The 20,302-nt window shown below is 51.3% G+C and overlaps 1 protein-coding gene across 2 annotated transcripts; it reads left to right on the top strand.

Annotated features, from left to right (window-relative positions):
* Positions 1 to 10,095: 10,095 nt before the first annotated feature.
* KRT71 (keratin 71) lies at positions 10,096 to 19,836 on the top strand. Of its 2 annotated transcripts, XM_043564015.1 has the most exons (9): positions 10,096 to 10,637; positions 13,345 to 13,559; positions 14,247 to 14,307; positions 14,832 to 14,927; positions 15,297 to 15,461; positions 15,662 to 15,787; positions 17,160 to 17,380; positions 18,081 to 18,115; positions 19,001 to 19,836. In XM_043564015.1, the coding sequence occupies exons 1-9, from the start codon at positions 10,194 to 10,196 to the stop codon at positions 19,210 to 19,212; spliced, it is 1,575 nt and encodes a 524-aa protein (XP_043419950.1). In that variant the 5' UTR covers positions 10,096 to 10,193; the 3' UTR covers positions 19,213 to 19,836. The 2 variants fall into 2 exon arrangements, with proteins under 2 accessions (XP_043419950.1, XP_043419951.1); XM_043564016.1 differs by lacking the exons at positions 18,081 to 18,115; positions 19,001 to 19,836 and adding an exon at positions 17,529 to 17,792 and having other exon boundaries at positions 10,110 to 10,637; positions 17,160 to 17,422.
* Positions 19,837 to 20,302: the final 466 nt, after the last annotated feature.

Below are 20,302 nucleotides of genomic sequence, written 5' to 3'. Positions count from 1 at the left end.
CACTCTTGTCAGTGTGTCAATCTCACCAAATTGCCCACCCCCTAATGATAATGGGCCCCGCCCCACCCACATGCACCAGCCTTTAGAAAGTCAGGAGGCAGATCAGAGCAAGCTGCTCTGGAGGCCATCGCAGGCTGATGGGACAGATGGACATAGATGCAAATCATGTCCTCGTATAAATCAGGGAATGGCAGTCCCATGCAACAATGCTGAGAAGAGACCAGGATGTAGAAGCTAAGCAAAGAAGGCTTCCTGGAGGAGGAGGAAAGTTTAATCAAATAACTAGAAAGATAGGCACATAGATTCCTGGAGAGAGAACTTAAAGCACACCACCACGGTAGGTTTGGGGATAGCTTTTGTGTGCTTATTTTGGTGGGGAGTGGGAGGTCTTAGATTTTCCAAAGTGAGCAGTGGGGCTGGGTGGGGTTCCAAGTCCCTCAGCTTTGGCCTGCAGAATTCAGCCCTCTAGTTGGCTTTCTGATCCATCTGGTATCATAAATGTGCCTGAGATGTTTGCCCCTCCAGCCCTCAGGGTAACAGGGGCAGGCCTTGCAAGGGCGGGTCCTCTCGTCCCAAGCTGCCACCTCCATTGACCTCACTGTGCCTTTCATGTATTAAGGAGGTCCCCTTCTGTGTGTGCCAAGATGCAATAAACCTTGGGAAGCACAAGAGCCCAAGAGTCTGGTGGGCTTTCCGCCCAAATGCCTCTCTCTGATGTCACCGCTGTTGTCACTGTAGGTACTAGAAATAGTGCCCTGGGAGTTATGGGGGTTCTGTTCTGGCTCAGCCACTAACCATCACCTGTTGCACTCAGACCAGCTGATAAAAGCTGTGGACCATCCCCCCTGAAAAAGGGTACAGAAATGTGTTTGAGTGTTCAGAGGTTTGCAAACCCACAAAGCCCATCCATGGACTCTGTGGGTCATGAACCGCAGGACCAGAAAACCCTAAAGCCCTTCACAGCACTGATGCTCTGCCTTTCTCCAAAGACCAAATTCCCAGTGACCCAGTAAGAGAGGCTGTGGGGAGGGGATGGGTGGATGGGATCTGTAACGTGAAACAGCCTTCAGAGGAACCCATGAGCCATCCATTCATGGGGTTTACCTCCTCTAGGGCCACAGTGCAGGCATATGTCTGGCCATGGGGTGGTAAGGCCTGGGTGCTGTCCTCGGTCCTGGGTGCACAGTGAAGGAGTCTAGGTAGATGTGATTTTGAGGGACTGAGGCAACATGTCCTGTGCTGAGGTGTTGAGGAGAGCAGAGGGTCAGCTCCTTTGGTTGCAGTTTATCCACCTGAGAAATGGACAGATTCTTTGTTATCTAGGGCTGACTTAAGATCCTGAGAAGTGCACAGGGGTGACTGTGCTGTTGCTTTGGGACTCAATTTGGAGATCTCTGTGAAGCCCAAGAAGGAGAAATCGTAGAGGTAGGACCAGTGGTGACTGACTTCAATTCTGTAGGTCTGACTTCAGCACACAGGACAAAGAGACCAGAAGAAACAGGTGTGCATGGAACTTTTGGTTGGAGAGCAGCCCCGGGGAATGAGGGAGTGTCCACACTGTCTGGGAGGGTAAGCATCTGGTTTACTTGCTCTGTGTAGACCTCCAATGAAGATGTATTTAGGAGCTGAATCATCCATCTAGGTGATGCTCGTACTCAGCTTCTGTGCATAGACTGTCATTTGCACCTTTCATTACCTGGACAACTCTTAATGCTCCTTTGAGATTCCATTCAGGTACCCACTCCTTCTGGAAACTTCCATGAATCCCTAGGCTGGGCTGAGTGCCTATTTTCTAGGATCTTGCAGTGCCCATTGCTTACTCCAACATGACATTTCCACACGTGATTGAGATGTTCTCTCTGTGTGACTGATTCCATCAGGACCAGACTTGGGGGCTTCAAGGGCAAGGACTGCCTTATTCTTTTCCGGGCTTTACACTTAAGGGAGGTTTACCTAAAAGAGGCACCTAGGAAATAATGCTCCTAGAATCTTTTTACCTAGTACAAATGCGTTCAAAAGATTTGGGGGAGTAAAACCCATGCATTTATGACCATTTTGACAAGGATGCCAATGCCATGCCTAGACATACTGGGACAATTGGCTAGCCACATGTAAAAGAATGAAGTTGGACGCCCACTTCTCATCATATACAAAAATTACATCAAATGGATCAACAAGCTAAATATAGGAGCTAAACCCATAACTCTCTTAGAAGAAACGTAGGAATAAATCTTCATGACTTCGTATTTGGTAAAGGATTCTTAGATATGACATCAAAGCACAAGCACCTAAAGAAAAAATAGATGAGGTTGGACTTCATCAAAATTTAAAACTTCTGTACATGAAACAACACTATCAAGACAGTGAAAAGAAAACCCACAGAATAAGGGAAGATCTTTGTAAATCAAACATCTGCTAAAGATTTAGAATTCAGGACATATAAGGAACTCGTAGCACTTAACAGCAAAGGACAAACAACCCAACCAAAAATTGAGCAAAGGACTTTAATGGACTTCTTTTTTCCAAGATCTACAAATGGCCAAAGAGCACATAAAAGGGTGCTCAACACAATTAGTCATCAGGGAAATGCAAATCCAAACCATAGTGAAGTACCATTTCACACCCACTGGGGATGGCTGTAATAAAAAAAAATAATAATGGAAAATAAAAAGTGTTGGCAAGCATGAGGAGACATTGGAACCTTTGTACATGGCTGGTGGGAATGTAAAATGGTTCGTCATTGTGGGAAACAACTGGGCAGTTCCTCGTAGAGTTAAATGTAGGGTTGTCATATGAGCAATTCTACTCCTTGGTATGTATATCCTAAAGAATTGAAAACAGGCGTTTAAGCAAATTCATGTACATGCATGTTTATCACAGCACTGTTCGCAATAACTAAAGGCAGAAACACATTGCTGTGGTCTGAGTGTTTGTGTGTCCCCCAAATTCACATGTTGAAATCCTAACCCCCAAAGACGGTGATGTTAGGAGATGGGGGGTTAAGAGGGGGGAGGTTAGGAGATGTTAGGTTATGAGGGGGGAGCCCTCGTGAGTGGGATCAGGGTTCCAATAAGACACCCCACAGAGCTCCCTAGCCCCTCTACCATAGGAGGACATAGTGAGAAGTAGGTGGCTATGAACCAGAAAGAGGGCCTCTTCCACAATGCGACCATACTGGTGCCTTGACCTTGGACTTCCCAGCTTCCAGAATTGTGAGAAATAAATTTCTGTTGTTTATAAGGTGCCAGTCTGTGGTGTTTGTTATAGTTGCTATAGCAGCCTAGAAGGGTAAGACATAGCCCAAATGTCCAACAATGAGCGAATAGATAAAAAAAAAATTGTGGTATATCCTTGGCAATGGGATGTTATTCAGGCATAAACAGGAGTGAAGTACTGATACGTGCTACAATATGGACGAATCTTGAAAACACGGTGCTAAGTGAAGGAAGGCAGACATGAAAGGTCACACATTGTATGATTCCACTCATACAAAGTGTCCAGAATAGGTAAATCCATAGAGACTTGGTGGTTGCAGGGGTTGGGGGAGGGGCAGAGCCTGCCAGTGGGTACTGCATTTCCTTTTGGGGTGATGAAATGTATGGACCTAGACAGAGTGATGGTTGCACCAGAGTGATGGTGCATATACTAAATGCCACTGAATCGTTCACTTTAAAATGGTTACTTTTATGTTATGGGACTCTCACGCAAATAAAAAGTAAAATTTGGGGGTGGAGGGAAGCAAGAAAAAGACCAAAGAGACCATGTCCTTGGACTTTGCTCCCAGCCTTTCCCACCGTATGGCAAATAGCAACCTGTGATAAAGATGGGGGAGCAGTCGGGCCCAGTAGGGGGACAGAGATAACTAACCCTCCATTTTATTGGTCAAGGACAAGCCCAGGGGATTTGCCAGCCTCTCTTCCTCTGTCCCCAGTATGTGGCCAATGCCTGGCCCAGAGCGGTTGCTAAGAAGACGGCAGTCAGTGTGTGTGCTCTGCCTCCTGGAGCCACAGCTGCTCTCCCCCACCTCTCCTCCCTGTGCCTTTTCCCTCTGCCTAGAACCCTCCTGTTTTCTCATCTTCACAAACCTTCTCCCTCTCTTCCAAACTTGGTATCATGTGCGGCTCTCACTGATTCGTCCATGTGCATTGGCAGAGAAGCTCTCGGTGAAATGGATACTCTGTGACCTTGAGAAGTCACCTTGTTCATCCTACTGCCCCCCTCCCCCCCCCCCCCAGGAAGAGGTGTTCTTTCAGGCCCAACTAGCCAGAACCTCTCCTACTTTTGTGGTTTCAGGGATGTTGAAAGAATGAATGAATTTGATTCCCTCAAATGGTCACCAGCTGGGAGTCACCATGCTGTCCCTCATGGCTATTATTGAAAAAGAATATAATGAAAATGGGACACTGACCTGTGTGCCACCAATGGAGAGGAACAGAGAGCTAGTCCAACAGAGGCCCCTTGTCATCAGAAACCAGTGTATACATGCACAGACACATGCTCATTGGCCCACAGACCCATGTCTTCAGAAGATACCCAAAATACATAACAGCCGGTACAGTCAGGCACTAGCCCATCACAGTGGATGTCAGCCACACACCACTGGGACAGCCAGGCCACTCCCTGCTGGCTGGCCACCCATTCTGCCCATGTCCATGCTCACGACCACTCACGCACAGATGTGCACCTACACACGTCCTCCCACATGGGCTGGGAGAACATGACATCAGGGAAAAGCCGATATACGTGAGAAACACGTAGCTACCTCACAAGCACCCCCCGCCACCTACCTTCGCCTGAGTTCTGACACTACATTAATGTTCTTCGGAAGAGCAAAGAAGGCTGAGAAGGAGAGCAGGAGTCAGATACAGCAGGCTGGAAGGTCTGTGCAGGAAGAAGAACAGGAGAAAATCCGTTTTTCACACTGAGGTTGAGATGACAGAGGGACAGCAGGGACCAGGAACCGGAACTTGAGGGTAGTGGCCCTGCGCACCTGGAATAGGACAGGCACTTATACACAGGAAAGCCAACACAGTGTAGAGGCTAAGAGTGCAGATGGCCACCAGGCTGTCCGGATTGGACCCTGGCTCTGCTACTTACGAGCTTAACTTCCTTATGCCTCAATATCTTCATCTGTAAAATGGGTTGATAATAGTGCCCACCTCACACGCTGCTGTGAGGACTAAATGAGCTACCACACACGGACGGTTTAGAGCGGTGCCTGGCAGAGGTCACAGTGTGTGTTAGCTGTTATTAGTAGGATCAGTACCATCATTATCGTTGTTATTTACAAAGTGTCTCCCATCCACCTCTGGGAGCAGGTGGAGCACATATGAGCATCCCCCTTTTTAGAGATGTGGAAACAAAGGCTTAGGAAGTTGGGAGACCTTCCCAAGGTCACCTGGTGGGATCAGGACCTGGTTCCTCACACTCTCAAATCCACACACTTCGTCAGAGGCTTCAGTGGGGCTGGAGGAAGGAGATGGCCAGCAAAGCTCAAGGGAGATGCTCCTGGCCACAGAGCTGAATGAAGAGGACACCTCTCTGGCAGTCACACCACACAGTGGGAGTGGAGCTGAGTGCCTGGCGGGACAGCCCTCCTCCATCCTTTATACCCCAGCTCCTCTGGGGTGAGCTCACCTTTGGCCTCGCCAGCTGCAAACCTGCTGAACAGCTGTCCTGCCCCCATATGAGTGGCTCTGATTGCGGCCAAGTCCCCCAGGGATTGCGCTCCATCCAGCCACCTTGGGCCTGAGTGCCGCACCTGCTTGAAACTGCGGGGAGCACAAGGGTTCGAGGGGGACCTGTGGGGGGTCCACAGACCGCACGCTCACTTCCTGAGTCCATCTGCTGAGGAGGGTTGGCAGGATCGGAGCTGATGTCATCCAAACAACCCAGCTCATTCTCTCTAATTTTGGACACAATTATTTTCTCCGAGAACCCTGCCCCTCTCAATGCCTCCAGCCTCTCCCCACCCCCACTTTTCCTACCCACCCAGTAGTTACATTCTGTTTCCTCAAACTGTATTGTTCAGGGTCTACCTGGCTCAAGAGCCTTCAATGCCTCCCTATTACATACACAGCTTGGGATCTAGGGGCCATCACCCATATTCGCCCTTTGCTAGTGCTTGCTCTAGCTGGAGGGCCCTTTCCTTACAAATGCCCTTCCTGGGCTGCTTTTGCCATTCCCCATCGCCAGCCCACCCAAACCTTTTTCCCTTAACAGACTAGAACCCAAACCCCCTCCTCCAGGCAGCCCTTGTGGATTCAGTGTCCCCAGGGCTCGCCTCCCCTCTGTGTCTTTCCTTTTTCCTTCAATCTCTAGTACCCTCTTGGATTGTACTTGATTTTCCCTTCTCCCTCTGAGGCTTTCTCTGGAGGTTTATCAGACCCCAGAAGGGAGCCAATGGGTCGTGACTGGGGCCAATAGATCACAACGAGTGTGTCACACTGATCAGACACACAAAAAGCTGTGTAATTAAATTCTTTGTATAAATAAAGTAACCTGTTTTGGCTATAAAACCGTACAGATGTAATTTATTTAACAGGCAATTAAAAATTTCCTTGAATGTTTAAGGAAAGCTAGATGTTCCTGGTAACGTGGGGGTTTGATTCTCTGATCTGAGGCACTTCCCGACTGTTTCACAGATGAGTAAAACTGAGACTCAGAGATGTCCATGCCTGTCTCAGAATATAATTCCCAGCTAGAAAACTCAGTGATCCTGGTACCTTGAAGGGTGTGAGGGCAAGGTGCAGTTGGGACACAAGATGTGGGAAATTGTAGCCTATCTCTTCTGCCAGCCCCAAGGCCTCCCAAAGCAGGGGGCTCTGCCCCATCCAGCCCCTAAGTCTCCCCAGGTCTTAATTAAGCCTAGGGCAGGGCCTTCATAACCTTGCTGAACTGTGGTTCTATCCTGGTTTCCTTCTGTCCCTCCCTTTTTCCTCCAGCAAAAACACATGCACTCCAGGAGCCCTACCTGGGCCCACCCTTCCTGTGGGTGGCCCCGAACTCTCCTCCTTCCTCTCCTATCATCATCCTCATCAACAACATTGGGTGTTCCATTCCTGATGGCTAGTATCTGATTAACTAATTCATGCTAAAGTGTTAATGACTTGTTAATAGCTTGATGAGATGCTTTTCCCAGGGACACCTGCATTTGGATGGATCCAGAAACCAAGTGCTTTGAGGACAGGATACTTTGTATTGCCCCCCACTCAGCACCTGGTAGGTGCTCAGTAAATATCTGATAAGTGGATCAATAGCAATAAATGTAATGTTTGAAAAGTGCTTCTTACTGAGTTTGGTACTTGGCAAGTGCTCGGTAGACAGTGACTACAACTACTATTATTATTATTATTATTTCTAGTGGTGAGTTTTCCATTATCAAGAATGGTCTGAGTGGACTGATTCCTCGAGCCTAGGATCTCTGGGGACAGCAGCCCCTTCTTGTCTTCCAACAGCAGACGACACTGTATGGAGATGTACTGACCCAAACATCCTCTCCCAGAGGAGAGGAAGGAGGAGAGAGAGCAGAACAGGAGAGGACAGGTCGATTCCTAACTTCTACTTTACTCTGTACTTTTGGCACTTGAGAACATCGACTGAACACTGAATAAGTAGCAGGCATATACGGAGTGCTTCTCATGGGACCGTCACAGCTACCCCATCAGGAGTTTATTATCCCACTTGTGTTGGGGAAGCTGAGGCTTGGAGAGGTTAAGCGCTGCTGGATGGTGAGTGGGATCCAGACCCCTGGAGCCAGCTCCTGGTCTGGGCTCCTACCTGGTGGCATTCTAGGTGGATTCAGGCCCAGGAGCTCCCTGAAGATGCACCATCCATGCTGTTTGGTTAATTCTCCAACAACTGTCAGTCTTCTGGCAGTGAGGAAGGGATGCCCAGAGGCTGGTCTTGGGTCCTGAGGAGAGGTACAGGGGGAGGGGTCAACTGGGAGACATGGGACTCTCACCTGGGCCCTGGGCCCTCAGGGAACACAGCAGTACAGGTGTCAATGGACAGAGGGGTCCAGCACACAGAGGAGGAGATGGGGTTGAACCAGGGTTTTAAGCAGGATTTTGAAAGAGCAGAGGATATGGATGAGAAGGGATGGGGAGAAAGGTGTTTCAGGCTGGTTAGGGATAGTGTGGCAGAACTGCGGAAGCACTTGAAGATGAAGCCTGTTGGGGAGATGTCCTTGGCTGAAGCAGGGAACATCAAGGACAGGGAGAGAGGACAAGGCAGGGCAGCAGCTGCAGGGACATTGAAGGTTGGATTGGTGAGCTGCCATGCATGTCACAGAAACACACAGCCAGCCATCGAGGGGACATCGTGTTAGGACAGGTTCCAAGAGCTGGGAAAGGCCTTTAACGTTAGACCACAAGCCCCCATGTCCCCTACACTGGGCACATGCCTGGCACACAGAAGCTGTCAATAGAGGTTTACTGAAGGGAGAAAAGGAAGGATAGGGGAGGGCGGGAGGAGTAGCTAGGTGGTCTCTGATCTGGAGAACCTTCTACTTTCCTTACAAAGGAAAACTGAGATGACGTGACACAGCCTTCAGAGGGACCTCATGGGGGCTGCCCACAGAGCCACTGTCCTTCCAGAACACACTAAGAACATACTAAGGGTTAGGGAGATAAAGGGGGGGCTCAGCTTTGGGCTGGGATGACCCAGGAAGACCTCTGGGAGAGGGAACAATAGAGCAGAGGTGGTGAAAGGGGAAGAGGGAAAGATGGATGGATGACGGAGACACAAGGTGGGAAAGAGAGAAGGGAGGAAGAGAAAAGTTCTGGTAAGCTAGGAAGACAAAACGGCAGCGGGATGGGTAAGGAGGAGTATAGGGGAGGAAGAGGGAATGGATTCCAGGCCAACTCCTAAACAGAGTGAGAGAGCCCCACACCAGCTTGGTTCCAGATTTTTCTCTCTCCAGTGGCTTCACCCAGCCAAGAGTGACGGCCCACCTTGGGGTCCCGATAGAGATCATTGGGTAAAGGCAATCTCTGGGGACAGAGCCGGCCACAGGCAGAACAAGGGTCTTGGCAGCAATGGCATTCTCGGGGGAGGACTGGGGCCCGGGTCAAGAGTCAGGCATCTGAGATGGCAGGGACAGCAGGCAGAATTTGGGGCAAGGATCGCAGGCTGGAGCAGGACAGCAAGGTGCTCACTGGGCTTGTGTGGGTCTGAAGAGATGCATAGGAGTTCAGTTTCACCTGGACAGCAGTTCCTCCACTTGAACTCTAAACAGATGGTTCCTGTCCTCAGCTTGTTCCTGCTCTTACTAACAGATACACAAGACAGAAATGAGCCAATGGACCACCCAGGAGTCCTTCCTTGAAGCCTCCAGGCCCTGGTGAGCCTCTCTCTGCCATCTCCCTGCCTCCTCTGAGTTGACTCCCTGAATTTTCAGCCACCTGCTCCAACTCCCTCCTCCTTTTCTTCATTCTGTCCAGTGTTTGTTACTAGACATTCAATTGTGCCTTGCACAGCCTCCAGCCTGCCTTATTGGAGCTTGAGAGTCATGAAGTGTGGAGACCCCATTTCCTGGAGAACTGATGGAAGCCTATGACCCCTCATGTCCTCATGAGGGTCACTCCATCCTTCACACCCCAGCACATAGGGCCACTGTCCTCTCTGGGTTAGAGGAAGAGGCCATTAGTGGGGTGTGTCTCCAGGAGACCAGAATGAATGGTCTCTTTCCAGTAAAGACGAGGACACACCTATGGTTGGAGCCCCCAAACACTCTACCCAGGAGCCTACTCTGTCCAGGAAAGCCCATCCCCTTCCAGCTCCCTGAGCCCCCAGGAGGAAGCCCATAACCCAGAGAAGTTTAGTCAGGATGGTGAAGTGCCAGTGACATCCCCCTGGAGAGGCTGGGGCCTGGGGCAAATTACCCTATAACAGCAGGTTAATTAGATAAAACCCAAATTACATGAGCAAGGCTTGCAAGCCCAGCAATTTGAAGGTTTCATGTTGTTTCAGAGGTGGGGAGGGCTTGATCTCTAGCTCAGCATAGAGAAAATGACTTCTTGCTCCCAGGCAAGCCAAACCCATGAATTAAGCTCTTGACTGCCCATCCACGAGCCCCAATGCCAAGCACATATAAGGAAGGGTGCCCTGCCAGTCCTCACTGCAAGCTGCAGAGCCCGTGTGGGACTTGGCCTTCACCCCTCCTGCATCTGACCTCCATCTCCACCAGCAGCATGAACCGCCAGTTCACCTGCAAGTCGGGGGCTGCCGCCAAGGGGAGCTTCAGCGGCTGCTCAGCAGTGCTCTCAGGGGGCAGCTCGTCCTCCTACCGGGCAGGGGGCAAAGGGCTCAGCGGGGGCTTCGGAAGCCGGAGCCTCTACAGCCTGGGGGGTATCCGGAACATCTCCCTCAACATGGCCAGCGGCAGCGGGAAGAGTGGTTATGGATTTGGCCGGGGCCGGGCCAGTGGCTTTGCTGGCAGCATGTTTGGCAGTGTGGCCCTGGGGCCCGTGTGTCCAACTGTGTGCCCACCTGGAGGCATCCATCAGGTCACTGTCAACGAGAGCCTCCTGGCCCCCCTCAACGTGGAGCTGGACCCTGAGATCCAGAAAGTGCGCGCCCAAGAGCGGGAGCAGATCAAGGCTCTGAACAACAAGTTTGCCTCCTTCATTGACAAGGTGGGTCTAACTTCTCTTCTCTTCTTAGAACATGAGCTTTTGTTACAGAGAAGGGATTCTCTGGTTTAACCAATCCTGACTCTTTCATGTAAATTCTTAAGACTAAGCATTAACCACAGAGTAAAGCCTACACCCAGGACACCACAATTCACATCCGGACCACACACTGGCTAATCGGGACCACTGATAAGATATACCTGTATTTTCTGGCTCCCTGGGGTTAGGGGACTGTGCTCCTCTGGACACTGAAGTTATTTGGAAACTGTCCAGGCCTTTGAGCTGGCTTCTCCCTCACTTTAGACAAACCACCTTTGTTCAGAGGTGACTGTCTTCATGAAGAAGGTGACTCTTCTTTCCATGTCTCCAGACTGATTCTCCTCAGGTTAGCTATGAGGAGGCACAAAACAGGTGTTTTCTTTCATCAGGGTGACTTGTTTAAGGTGTCTTGCATAATCTTTCCTAAGAGAAGACAGAGGTAGGTCTGTCTCTGCTGGCAGAGGCTCATGGGGGGTACTGGCAGGAGCTCCAAAGGGAAGATCCCTGCTTCTTACTCAAGGGTCGGCTTGGTGCCATTGCTAAGCCTGGGGTCCATGCGGGCTGTGTGTGGGGAAAGCCAGTGAGAGGGAATCTGCCCCAGAGCAACCAGGAAAGCTTGTCTTTTTCCCATCCATTGCGAGCAGATCTCCTCCACTAGTCATTTGACTGATGGATCAGAAGCATCAGAGTGTGGTCATTCCCGGGTGGCTCGGCCATGGGAATTTTTTTTTTTTAGTTGGCTAAGGAGAGCCAGAGGCAGAAGAGTGCAGTGGGAAAGATGTCTCCACACTGCTCTGAGGTCAGACCTGGCTTCCACTCCGGCCCCATCACTTTCCAGCTGTGTCTTGGCTAAGCCAGCTACAGAGCCAGCCATGTAGAGAGTTATTTATCTCTGCCTCTATGTCATCTTTGCAATGCAGATAATAGCCTACTTCTCGGGGTTTGTCGCCAGGTTTATAAAAGAAAATGCTTGTGAAGATCTTGGCACAGTGCCGCACACGTACTCCCAAATAGTGGTTATTGTTACTATCATTTTTATCTTCAGAGAGATCAGGGAGGGGTGTTGAGAAGAGGAGGAACCACAGGTCTGGAATAGGCCTCAAGGCATCATGCAGTCCAGATAAGCCCCTGACTTTTGGTAGATGAGCAATTATTACTCCCATTCTATGAGTCAGCAAAAGCATGGAGATAAATGCCATGCCAGGGTTTGGCATCTGGGGTGGGGATGGGAAGGAAGGAAAGTGAGACTGTACTGGGGATGGGGGGCTACACTGGCTATGTGGCAGTTAGGCACCAAGGACGGGTCAGCCCAGAACAAAGCCTATGGTTGAAATGGTCAGTGGCCATCGGAGCCTACTCCCGTCCCCCAGGTCTAGACGCTTGCTCAGAGGATCCCTTGCTCACCTCAGGGGCCAGCACTGTCTCTGTGGCTCTTTATTCCTCCAAACCATTTCACATGTGGAAGATCAAAGGGCTCTGAGGTTTAGGGTTTGGGGGTCACATGGGAGTGGACTGACCTTTGGCTGGGCTGGTCAAACCCCATTAAGGGGCAAAGTCTGGAGACATGGAAAGAAGAGTCACCTTCTTCATGAAGACGGTCACCTCTGAACAAAGGTGGTTTGTCTAAAGTGAGGGAGAAGTCAACTCAAAGGCCTGGACAGTTTCCAAATAACTTCAGTGTCCAGAGGAGCACAGTCCCCTAACGCCAGGGAGCCAGAAAATACGGATACATCTTATCAGTGGTCCCGATTAGCCAGTGTGTGGTCCGGATGTGAATTGTGGTGTCCTGGGTGTAGGCTTTACTCTGTGGTTAATGCTTAGTCTTAAGAATTTATATGAAAGAGTCAGGATTGGTTAAACCAAAGCAAGACTGGATAATCTGCTGGGGGCAAGCAGTTTGGTGGCTGATCTCATCTCAACACTGAATCCCTGATGGTTTTCTGAGGTCCTGTGTTTATGACGATAAGGAACACAATCTTACTTAGACACTGGCTGTGCTCATGTGGATTAAGTAACATTTAAAAAATTGTACCGCCCCAAACCACACAAGCGAGCAATAAGTAGATCCCCTCCCTCTGGTCAGTTTCCTGGCCCAGCGAATCCACAGTGGCATGGGGAGTACTGCCCATCATGCCCCACGTGCCATTTTTGCCCTGTGGAAGATGGTTCTGAGGGGCAGAACTAGGGCTGAGGGAGGAGGACATGGGCAATGAAGGAGCTGGAGCCTGATGCAGATATTTAGATTACCTGGAAGCCCTTTGAGCCTTGTTGAACTTGGCGTGTTATAAAATGAAGGACAGACTCCCATCTTCAGCAAGGTCAAGCTTTCCAAAGATGGACCCAGCCTGACTCTGTCCCAGTATTTTTTAGGCACACACCTGCCCTGAGTCAGTTTGGTCATAGTGGGTTCTGAGCGACTGGGTGCATGAGTTACAGGGACACATGTCTGGGCTCCCTCACTTATCAAACCATTGGACCTTGGAAAGAGGCTAAATTCTCTATGGCTCAGTTTCCTCTCCATTAAGTGGGGTTCATGATTTGCTCACCTCATGCAGCTGTCATGAGGAAAAAAGGAGAAAATGCAGGCAGAGTGCTTTGCACAGTGCCTTGTGAAAGACAAGTGTGACTGTTTCCACGGGGGGCTCAACAGTTTCTGTCCTTTGGGTCCCAGGTGCGGTTCCTGGAACAGCAGAACCAGGTGCTGGAGACCAAGTGGGAGCTGCTACAGCAGCTGGACCTGAACAACTGCAAGAACAACCTGGAGCCCATCCTTGAGGGCTACATCAGCAACCTGCGGAAGCAGTTGGAGACACTGTCTGGGGACAGGGTGCGGCTGGACTCGGAACTGCGTAGCGTGCGGGACGTGGTGGAGGACTACAAGAAGAAGTGAGTGGGGAAGGGATCTTGCTGCAGCTGGACAGCTGCCCCTTTCCCTTTGAGCTCCCTCTGCAGGAGTGGCAGCTACCCCAGCTGAAAGGTGTTGGAGGTGAGGGGCAATGTTCCTTGTCATACCAGGCAGAATTACTCCCACAAAACTCTGGAACTTGATTCTCCAGCCTCTGATCTGGCACATAGGACAGATGTCTAGGTAGCTGGACAGTGGTCAAAGGATTATGTCTGGTTGGGTGAGGGAAACCTTGGGTAAGCCACTCAGAGCTCCTGGGTCTTCACTGGTAAAGGGGACTTACATCCATCCGCCTCCCCGAATGGCCAAGAGGAGTAACTAAGGAAACACCCCCATTCATTTGAAAGGCTTGATTCAAATTTTCAAATTTGCTCCTTGCTCCCTCTGAGATTTCTCACAGAACATTTGCTCCACGTGTTCCTCCCTCATTTTTGTACTTAGATTTTCAACAATCTCCTTTTTTCAAACTTGGTTACCGTGTCCCCTCCTCCAGGAAGCCTCCCTTGGCTGGCAGCCCCAGCAGCCCAATACTCTGTGGCCCATTAGCATCTGTCCCCTCAAATGGGCACACTGCCTCTTGTTCAGAGTCTTCCTTGAGGGATGAGGGTTCTCGGTGAGAGGGTTCTAAGTGAGACGCATTGACCGGCTGAGCCCTGGCTTTCCTGCAGGTATGAGGAAGAAATCAACAGGCGGACAGCTGCAGAGAACGAGTTTGTGCTGCTCAAGAAGGTGAGGGGGAAGGCAGGCCTTGAGTCCGGGGCTGGCCTGGGACCAGGGAAGGCTGAGCCTACCAGTGTGCTCTGCTCTCAGTGAAAGAGAGGCAATTGCAAAATAATGAGGGGGGCCAAGGAAAACCACAATGGACTACCCAGAGAGGGAATGAAAAGGCAGAGACAATAATGGCCTTCCTGAGTGTTTCACGTGGACAGGGTTTGTCCACAACAAAGAACAGCAGAGGATGACACACAGGGGCTCCCCAGAGACCACGGGGCTTGACCTAGACGTCAGAAGGATGACTGATGGCTGGGGTTCCAGCTGTCTGGCTGGGGCTCCCTTCCTCAGAGGGGAACCCCATTCCTGCTGAGAGCATAGATTCTCAGGATGGGGCAGGACTGGCCCTTCTGTTCGTTCCTGTCCTTTCCCATGAGCCTCTCAGAGAGAAGAGGGAAGCTATTTCCATGTGCAGGGCACCCAGGCTGGGGTTGGTGTTTTCTTCTTGGTAGTGACCGAGGGATGGTGGGGGCATCTTTCAGGACGTGGATGCAGCTTATGCCAATAAGGAGGAGCTCCAGGCCAAGGTGGACTCCATGGATCAGGAGATCAAGTTTTTCAAGTGCCTCTATGAAGCCGTAAGTCTGTCTCTCCACCCACCCCTCTGAGGGCAGCCAGCGGGTAAAACTCTGTTCTGGGGGCTGGAGGAGGCTCCCCCCTCTCAGGGAGGCCCCCTGGCTGGCCATTCATCTCCCATTTTAGCCCCAAGAAGCTCCTAATCTGCACCCTCTGGGTGGGAAGGAAATAGTCCAGGTCCTGGCTTCATGGTGGTGGGAGTCTGTCTGGGGCCTGAAGGGAGCTCACTTTGCCCAGGGAGCAACAGCCTTGGTTCAGAGCCTTTAAGTTAGCGTCTCCTGGATTTGCTAACCTTGCTTGGTGGCGGTAGGTGAGGGGTGGTGTTGGCCTCCTATAGTCAAGTTCTGAGACCAGCCCTGTTTCCCATGTAGGAGATCGCTCAGATCCAGTCCCACATCAGCGACATGTCCGTCATCCTGTCCATGGATAACAACCGGGACCTGAACTTGGACAGCATCATTGACGAGGTCCGCGCCCAGTATGAAGAGATCGCCTTGAAGAGCAAGGCTGAGGCTGAGGCCCTGTACCAGACCAAGGTGAGCTGGGTTGAGGCAGGACCAGGGAGGGCAACTCCAGCAGGCATGAGGGTTGGGCCTGAACACTCCCAGAACAGCGACCATGTCCAGTTAAGTGTCCAACATGCCCTTCCCCCATGACATCACCAATCCCAGACATCCTGTACTCCCATGACACATGCATCATGCTTACCTATGGCTCTGTACTTTGGGGTCCCCAGTTCCAGGAGCTGCAGCTGGCAGCTGGCCGGCATGGGGATGACCTCAAAAACACCAAGAACGAAATCTCGGAGCTCACCCGGCTCATCCAGAGAATCCGCTCAGAGATTGAGAATGTGAAGAAGCAGGTGAGGGGACCGGCTACTGATGGCCCAGGGCAGGAGGGCAAAATTGAAGGGGGGATGAGTTGGCTAAGGATATCAGCCTCCCAAATCTCTGCCCACGAGAAGAAAGGAGACAGTGAGGTCACTGTCTTGAGTACTTAGAGCAGACATCCCTGAGGCATCTCATCTCCTACTCACCCCAAGGACCTCTGCCTCGAAGCCTCTCCCACAGGAAGCCTACTCTCATTCTCCAGAATGGACTAGGCCCACACCCCTGTTCCCTCTTTCCTAGTCACATGCTCTGCTGGCACCTGCACTTCTCTTGTCTTGTCACTCTTTGACAATTGCCTGATAACAGCCTGTCCCGTCTTCCACTAGAATGGAAGAAGGCAGGGAGCTGGCTGCTTTGTTCCCCATTGTTTTCCCAGCATGGAGCATAGTGCCTGGCACATAGTAGAAGCTTAATAAACATTTTTGGATTAAATGATTGATAAGTGGGCTCAGACAGCACCCATTAAAGTGCTTTATTAAGGCCTTGCTTGGAACCACTCCCAGGAATATAGGCTGCAGTCTTGGCTTTAAGGTGAGAAGACAAGATGCATTTGTATAATATCAATAGCAGCAGCTCCTATCATTTTATCAGATTGAATCGTCCCAAAGACTCTATGAGGCAAGCATTACCCATTGTTGCAGATGAGACTGAGGCTCAGAGAAGTTAAGAGGGTTGCAAGCTGGCAAGTGGCAGAGCTGTGATCGGAATCAACTGTGGCTCCTAGTCTAGTGATCTTTCCATCTGCCCCTGGGCTCTAACACTTAGTGGCTCTGTGATGTGGGACAAGTTCATTATCCCTTCTGCACAGGACTACATGGGCTTAGGTACATAAAATGCATATAAAGGGCTGAGTGCAGTACCAGACATATGGTAAGCACTTGGGAAATAATAGTTGGTTCTGGGAAATCTACTTCCCTGCACTCTTTGTCGGTGGTCCTATGCCCCTGGGTGGCCACTATCATTGTATCTACAACACCATATTCCAATGGTCTCTCCTCCCAGACTTTAAACAGTTCCAGAGCAGAAAGCCAATCACATTCTTATTCATTTTGTATCCTTGGCACATGGGTGGCCAAGTAAATGTCTTTGCGATGAACTGACGTGTTACTGAATTGGCCACGATCACAGGAGGGCAGGACGTGCTATTTTTCATCACTACCAATGCCTAAACACGAGTGGAGATAGCCAGCTCCAGGAAGGGCCCCAGCCTAGAAGAGGAATGGGAGGTGTGAAGGGCGGAGGTGGGCATCCCTGCCCGGGAATCAGCAAGCGCTAGTGAGATTTGGATTTGGATGACTCGAATTACCCCTTCCAGTTTTTGAACTTCTCTAACTCCCTGTTTAGGCTTCCAACCTGGAAACGGCCATCGCCGATGCCGAGCAGCGGGGCGACAGTGCCCTGAAGGACGCCCGGGCCAAGCTGGACGAGCTGGAGTCTGCCCTGCACCAGGCCAAGGAGGAGCTGGCCCGGATGCTGCGGGAGTACCAGGAGCTCATGAGCCTAAAGTTGGCCCTGGACATGGAGATCGCCACCTACCGCAAGCTGCTGGAGAGCGAGGAATGCAGGTGTGTGTGTGTGGGTGCTCTGGCAGGAGAGCCCCGGGGATTTGAGAAGGATGAAAGCAGAAAGCTTAGCACACTCTCCAGAATAAGATGCGTTCTTGGTGGTGAAGGGGTGGCAATGATGGGAATAATAACAGTAATTAATAACACCTGCCCTGGCGTGAGCGCTCACTTCATGCCAGGCGCTGTGCTTCAGGGATTAGCTCCTTCGAGCCTGGTGTACTTAGCATAACACCCAGCTCCCCAACCAAAACCAAAACCAAAACCAAAACCAAAACCAAAAACCCCAGAACCCAAACCCATTACTATGTTAGACCGTCTAGTTCCACTTTCCTTATCTGTCCAGGTATAAGATGAACTTGTCAGAGATGTCCCAGGGCAGCCATTCCCATTTCCCCACTGTTCTCAGCAGACAGGAAAGACTCAGTGCCTGGGCCTGACCTTGGGAAGTGTGCATGACAACCTACGTGTGTACCTTGTGCCGACTGCAGTTTGACTTGGGTCGTTGCCTGGTTATCCCAAAGATTCAGGGGCAGCGCCCAGAACTTTCCAAGCTCTGCTTGTTCCAAAGAAGCCACGGAATTTCCACAGGTGCCTACTGGGTTCAGAAACCCACATCAGGCTGTTGGGGACACTGGCTTTGAGGTCAATAGATTGTAGGTTGGATGGCTGCTTGGTCTTATTTTATTTCTCTCCTTAACAGGATGTCAGGAGAATTTCCCTCCCCTGTCAGCATCTGTAAGTACTTGTATGCTTGGACCTAAAGCTGTAGAATCTGCAGACCAGAAAGGGCCTTAGTACCCCCACTGTGTGTATACATGAGCACCTAAGGATCAGAGAGCAAAAAACCTTGAAATCAAACAGCCAGATGGCAGAGGCATGGCCAGCAATCAGGTCTCCTGGCTCCCAGCCCAGGACTGCTTCCTCCTTATCCCTCTGTCTCCCCGTTCCCAGGGGATGGCAGCTAGGACGGCTATTGCTATAGGGAAGGGGAAACAAAGGATGAGTGTGTGTGAGGCCGGGGACACCAGAGCTGCAAGTTGTGGCCAGCCCTGGGCTGGGGAAATAGAGGGGGCTGAGGGGATCAGGGAAGGGGGAACCTCTGAGGCTAAGCAAGCTGACAGTATTGGATCTCTGGATTTCTCAGTAGGACTAAGAATTAAACCAGAGCTTCCAAAAGATGCCATCTGTGGGACAGCTAGCCAGAGGCAGAGGTTGGAGGCTGGGAAGTTGAGCAAAAAGACTAATAGAAGAGGGAGGGGTATATCCAGAACATAGGTGGGTGTGCTGGTACCAAAGGGATGGGCCTCTGGGAGTTAAGAATCAGCCAGTCTAAGCTGCACAAGGCAAGGGAAGGACATGGGGGAAGCTGTCTTTGGGGTATTTCCCCTGGGTTGGGGTTACAGCCCCAACAGCCCAAACAGCCAGATGGCAGAGGCATGGCCAGCAATCAGGTCTCCTGGATCCCAGCCCAGGACTGCTTCCTCCTTATCCAAACTGCATGTGGCTATAACCAAAGCCCTCACCTAACCCATCGTCCCAAGAGGCCCCTCTGTCCCAGGGAAGGGTAACCTCTTCTGGTTCTGCCCCCTGAGGGGAGCTGACCCTGCTCTCCCTCTGCAGCCATCATCAGCAGCACCAGCGGCAGCAGTGGCTATGGCCTCCGGCCCAGCTCTGTCAGCGGCGGCTACGTGGCCAACAGCAGCAGCTGCATCTCGGGCGTGTGCAGTGTCCGCGGTGGGGAGGGCAGGAGCCGGGGCAGCACCAGCGACTACAAGGATACCCTGGGGAAGGGCTCCAGCCAGAGCGCATCCTCCAAGAAAACCAGCAGGTAGAGAGGGCCGTCCGATGCCCTCCTGCCACCCGTGCATCCCCAGCTGTCTCCCACACACGCTCTTCCCCAGCCCACCAGCAGCCCCATCTCTACCCAGCCCTGCTCTCGTACCTCCAGTGCTGGCCTTGGCCACCCACTTCTCCCAGCCTGTGTCTTCCTGAGCCTGGACAGGTGTGGATGACTAAACCTGGGGAAATTCCTCCTGGCATATGCCTGGCACTACTTTCCTTGGCTGAGGTCCCCCACCTATGCCATCAGCTCGGCTCCAGGCTCCCAGACTTCTGTCCTCTACAACAGCTTCCAGCTCAGTCGCTAAATACTCTGTCTGGCTCCCTGGGGCTCACACCGAGCCCCAGCTCTCACACTGGGGCCTTTGTCCCAGCTCCTGCCTAGGCTAGTGGCTGGTTCTGTGTTCAAGACAAGGAGGACTGAAGGACAACAACCAAGAGAAGCCAGTCCCCATCCCACCTTGGCTCCATCTCATGGCTCACTCTGAGCGGGACCCAGTACAACTCAGCATCTCTCTTCACTCTCCTGTGTCCAGAAGCAGAGAAGAGGAGGCCCTCTGCATCCCCTTTCTTCTTAGAACCCTCCTATCGCATCGTCAATAAACAGCACAATCTAATGGCTTGGTGTCTGAGTAGTCAAGGTGTGTGCACATACTCAGTTCCTTGGGTACTCACTGGAGCAGGCACCACACAGGCACACACAGACACACACACAGTACACACTGCATATTACCTGTGCAGCCCACAGTTCTATGTTAATTTTTTCTGCGGAGCAGGAAAAGGAGCTCTCAGAGCACACATGGCCCAGGGGCTGGGCAGTGTTGGAGCTGCAGGGGAATGAAGCATGGGCTGACTTTGGGAGGAGGGAGGGAGAAGAAGAGGGAGAGAAGAAAGGAAGAATAGAGGAAGGGGGTGTGTGCAGTGTGGTTTGTGGCTTTCAACAAAAGAATTACCTGTGTCTACTGACAGACATGGTCCTGCTCCCGACTGGGACCCTGGCCTCCATCTAAGAACTGGTTCTTTCCTAGAGGGAAGGTAGGGGTTTGGCAGGCAGGTGTCTGTATCTGTTCAACTCTTCCCTCA

Source organism: Prionailurus bengalensis, chromosome B4 (genome assembly GCF_016509475.1).
Source record: "Prionailurus bengalensis isolate Pbe53 chromosome B4, Fcat_Pben_1.1_paternal_pri, whole genome shotgun sequence".
NCBI lineage: Eukaryota > Metazoa > Chordata > Mammalia > Carnivora > Felidae > Prionailurus > Prionailurus bengalensis.
Note: the sequence above shows the minus strand (reverse complement) of the source record. Positions and strands in the feature narration are given on the sequence as shown.

Coding starts and splice junctions, on each gene's coding strand:
- KRT71 (XM_043564015.1), top strand. CDS start 10,194: ATGAACCGCCAGTTCACCTGCAAGTCGGGGGCTGCCGCCAAGGGGAGC. Junction 10,638..13,344: donor TTGCCTCCTTCATTGACAAG/GTGGGTCTAACT, acceptor TTTGGGTCCCAG/GTGCGGTTCCTGGAACAGCA. Junction 18,116..19,000: donor TCCCTCCCCTGTCAGCATCT/GTAAGTACTTGT, acceptor CTCCCTCTGCAG/CCATCATCAGCAGCACCAGC.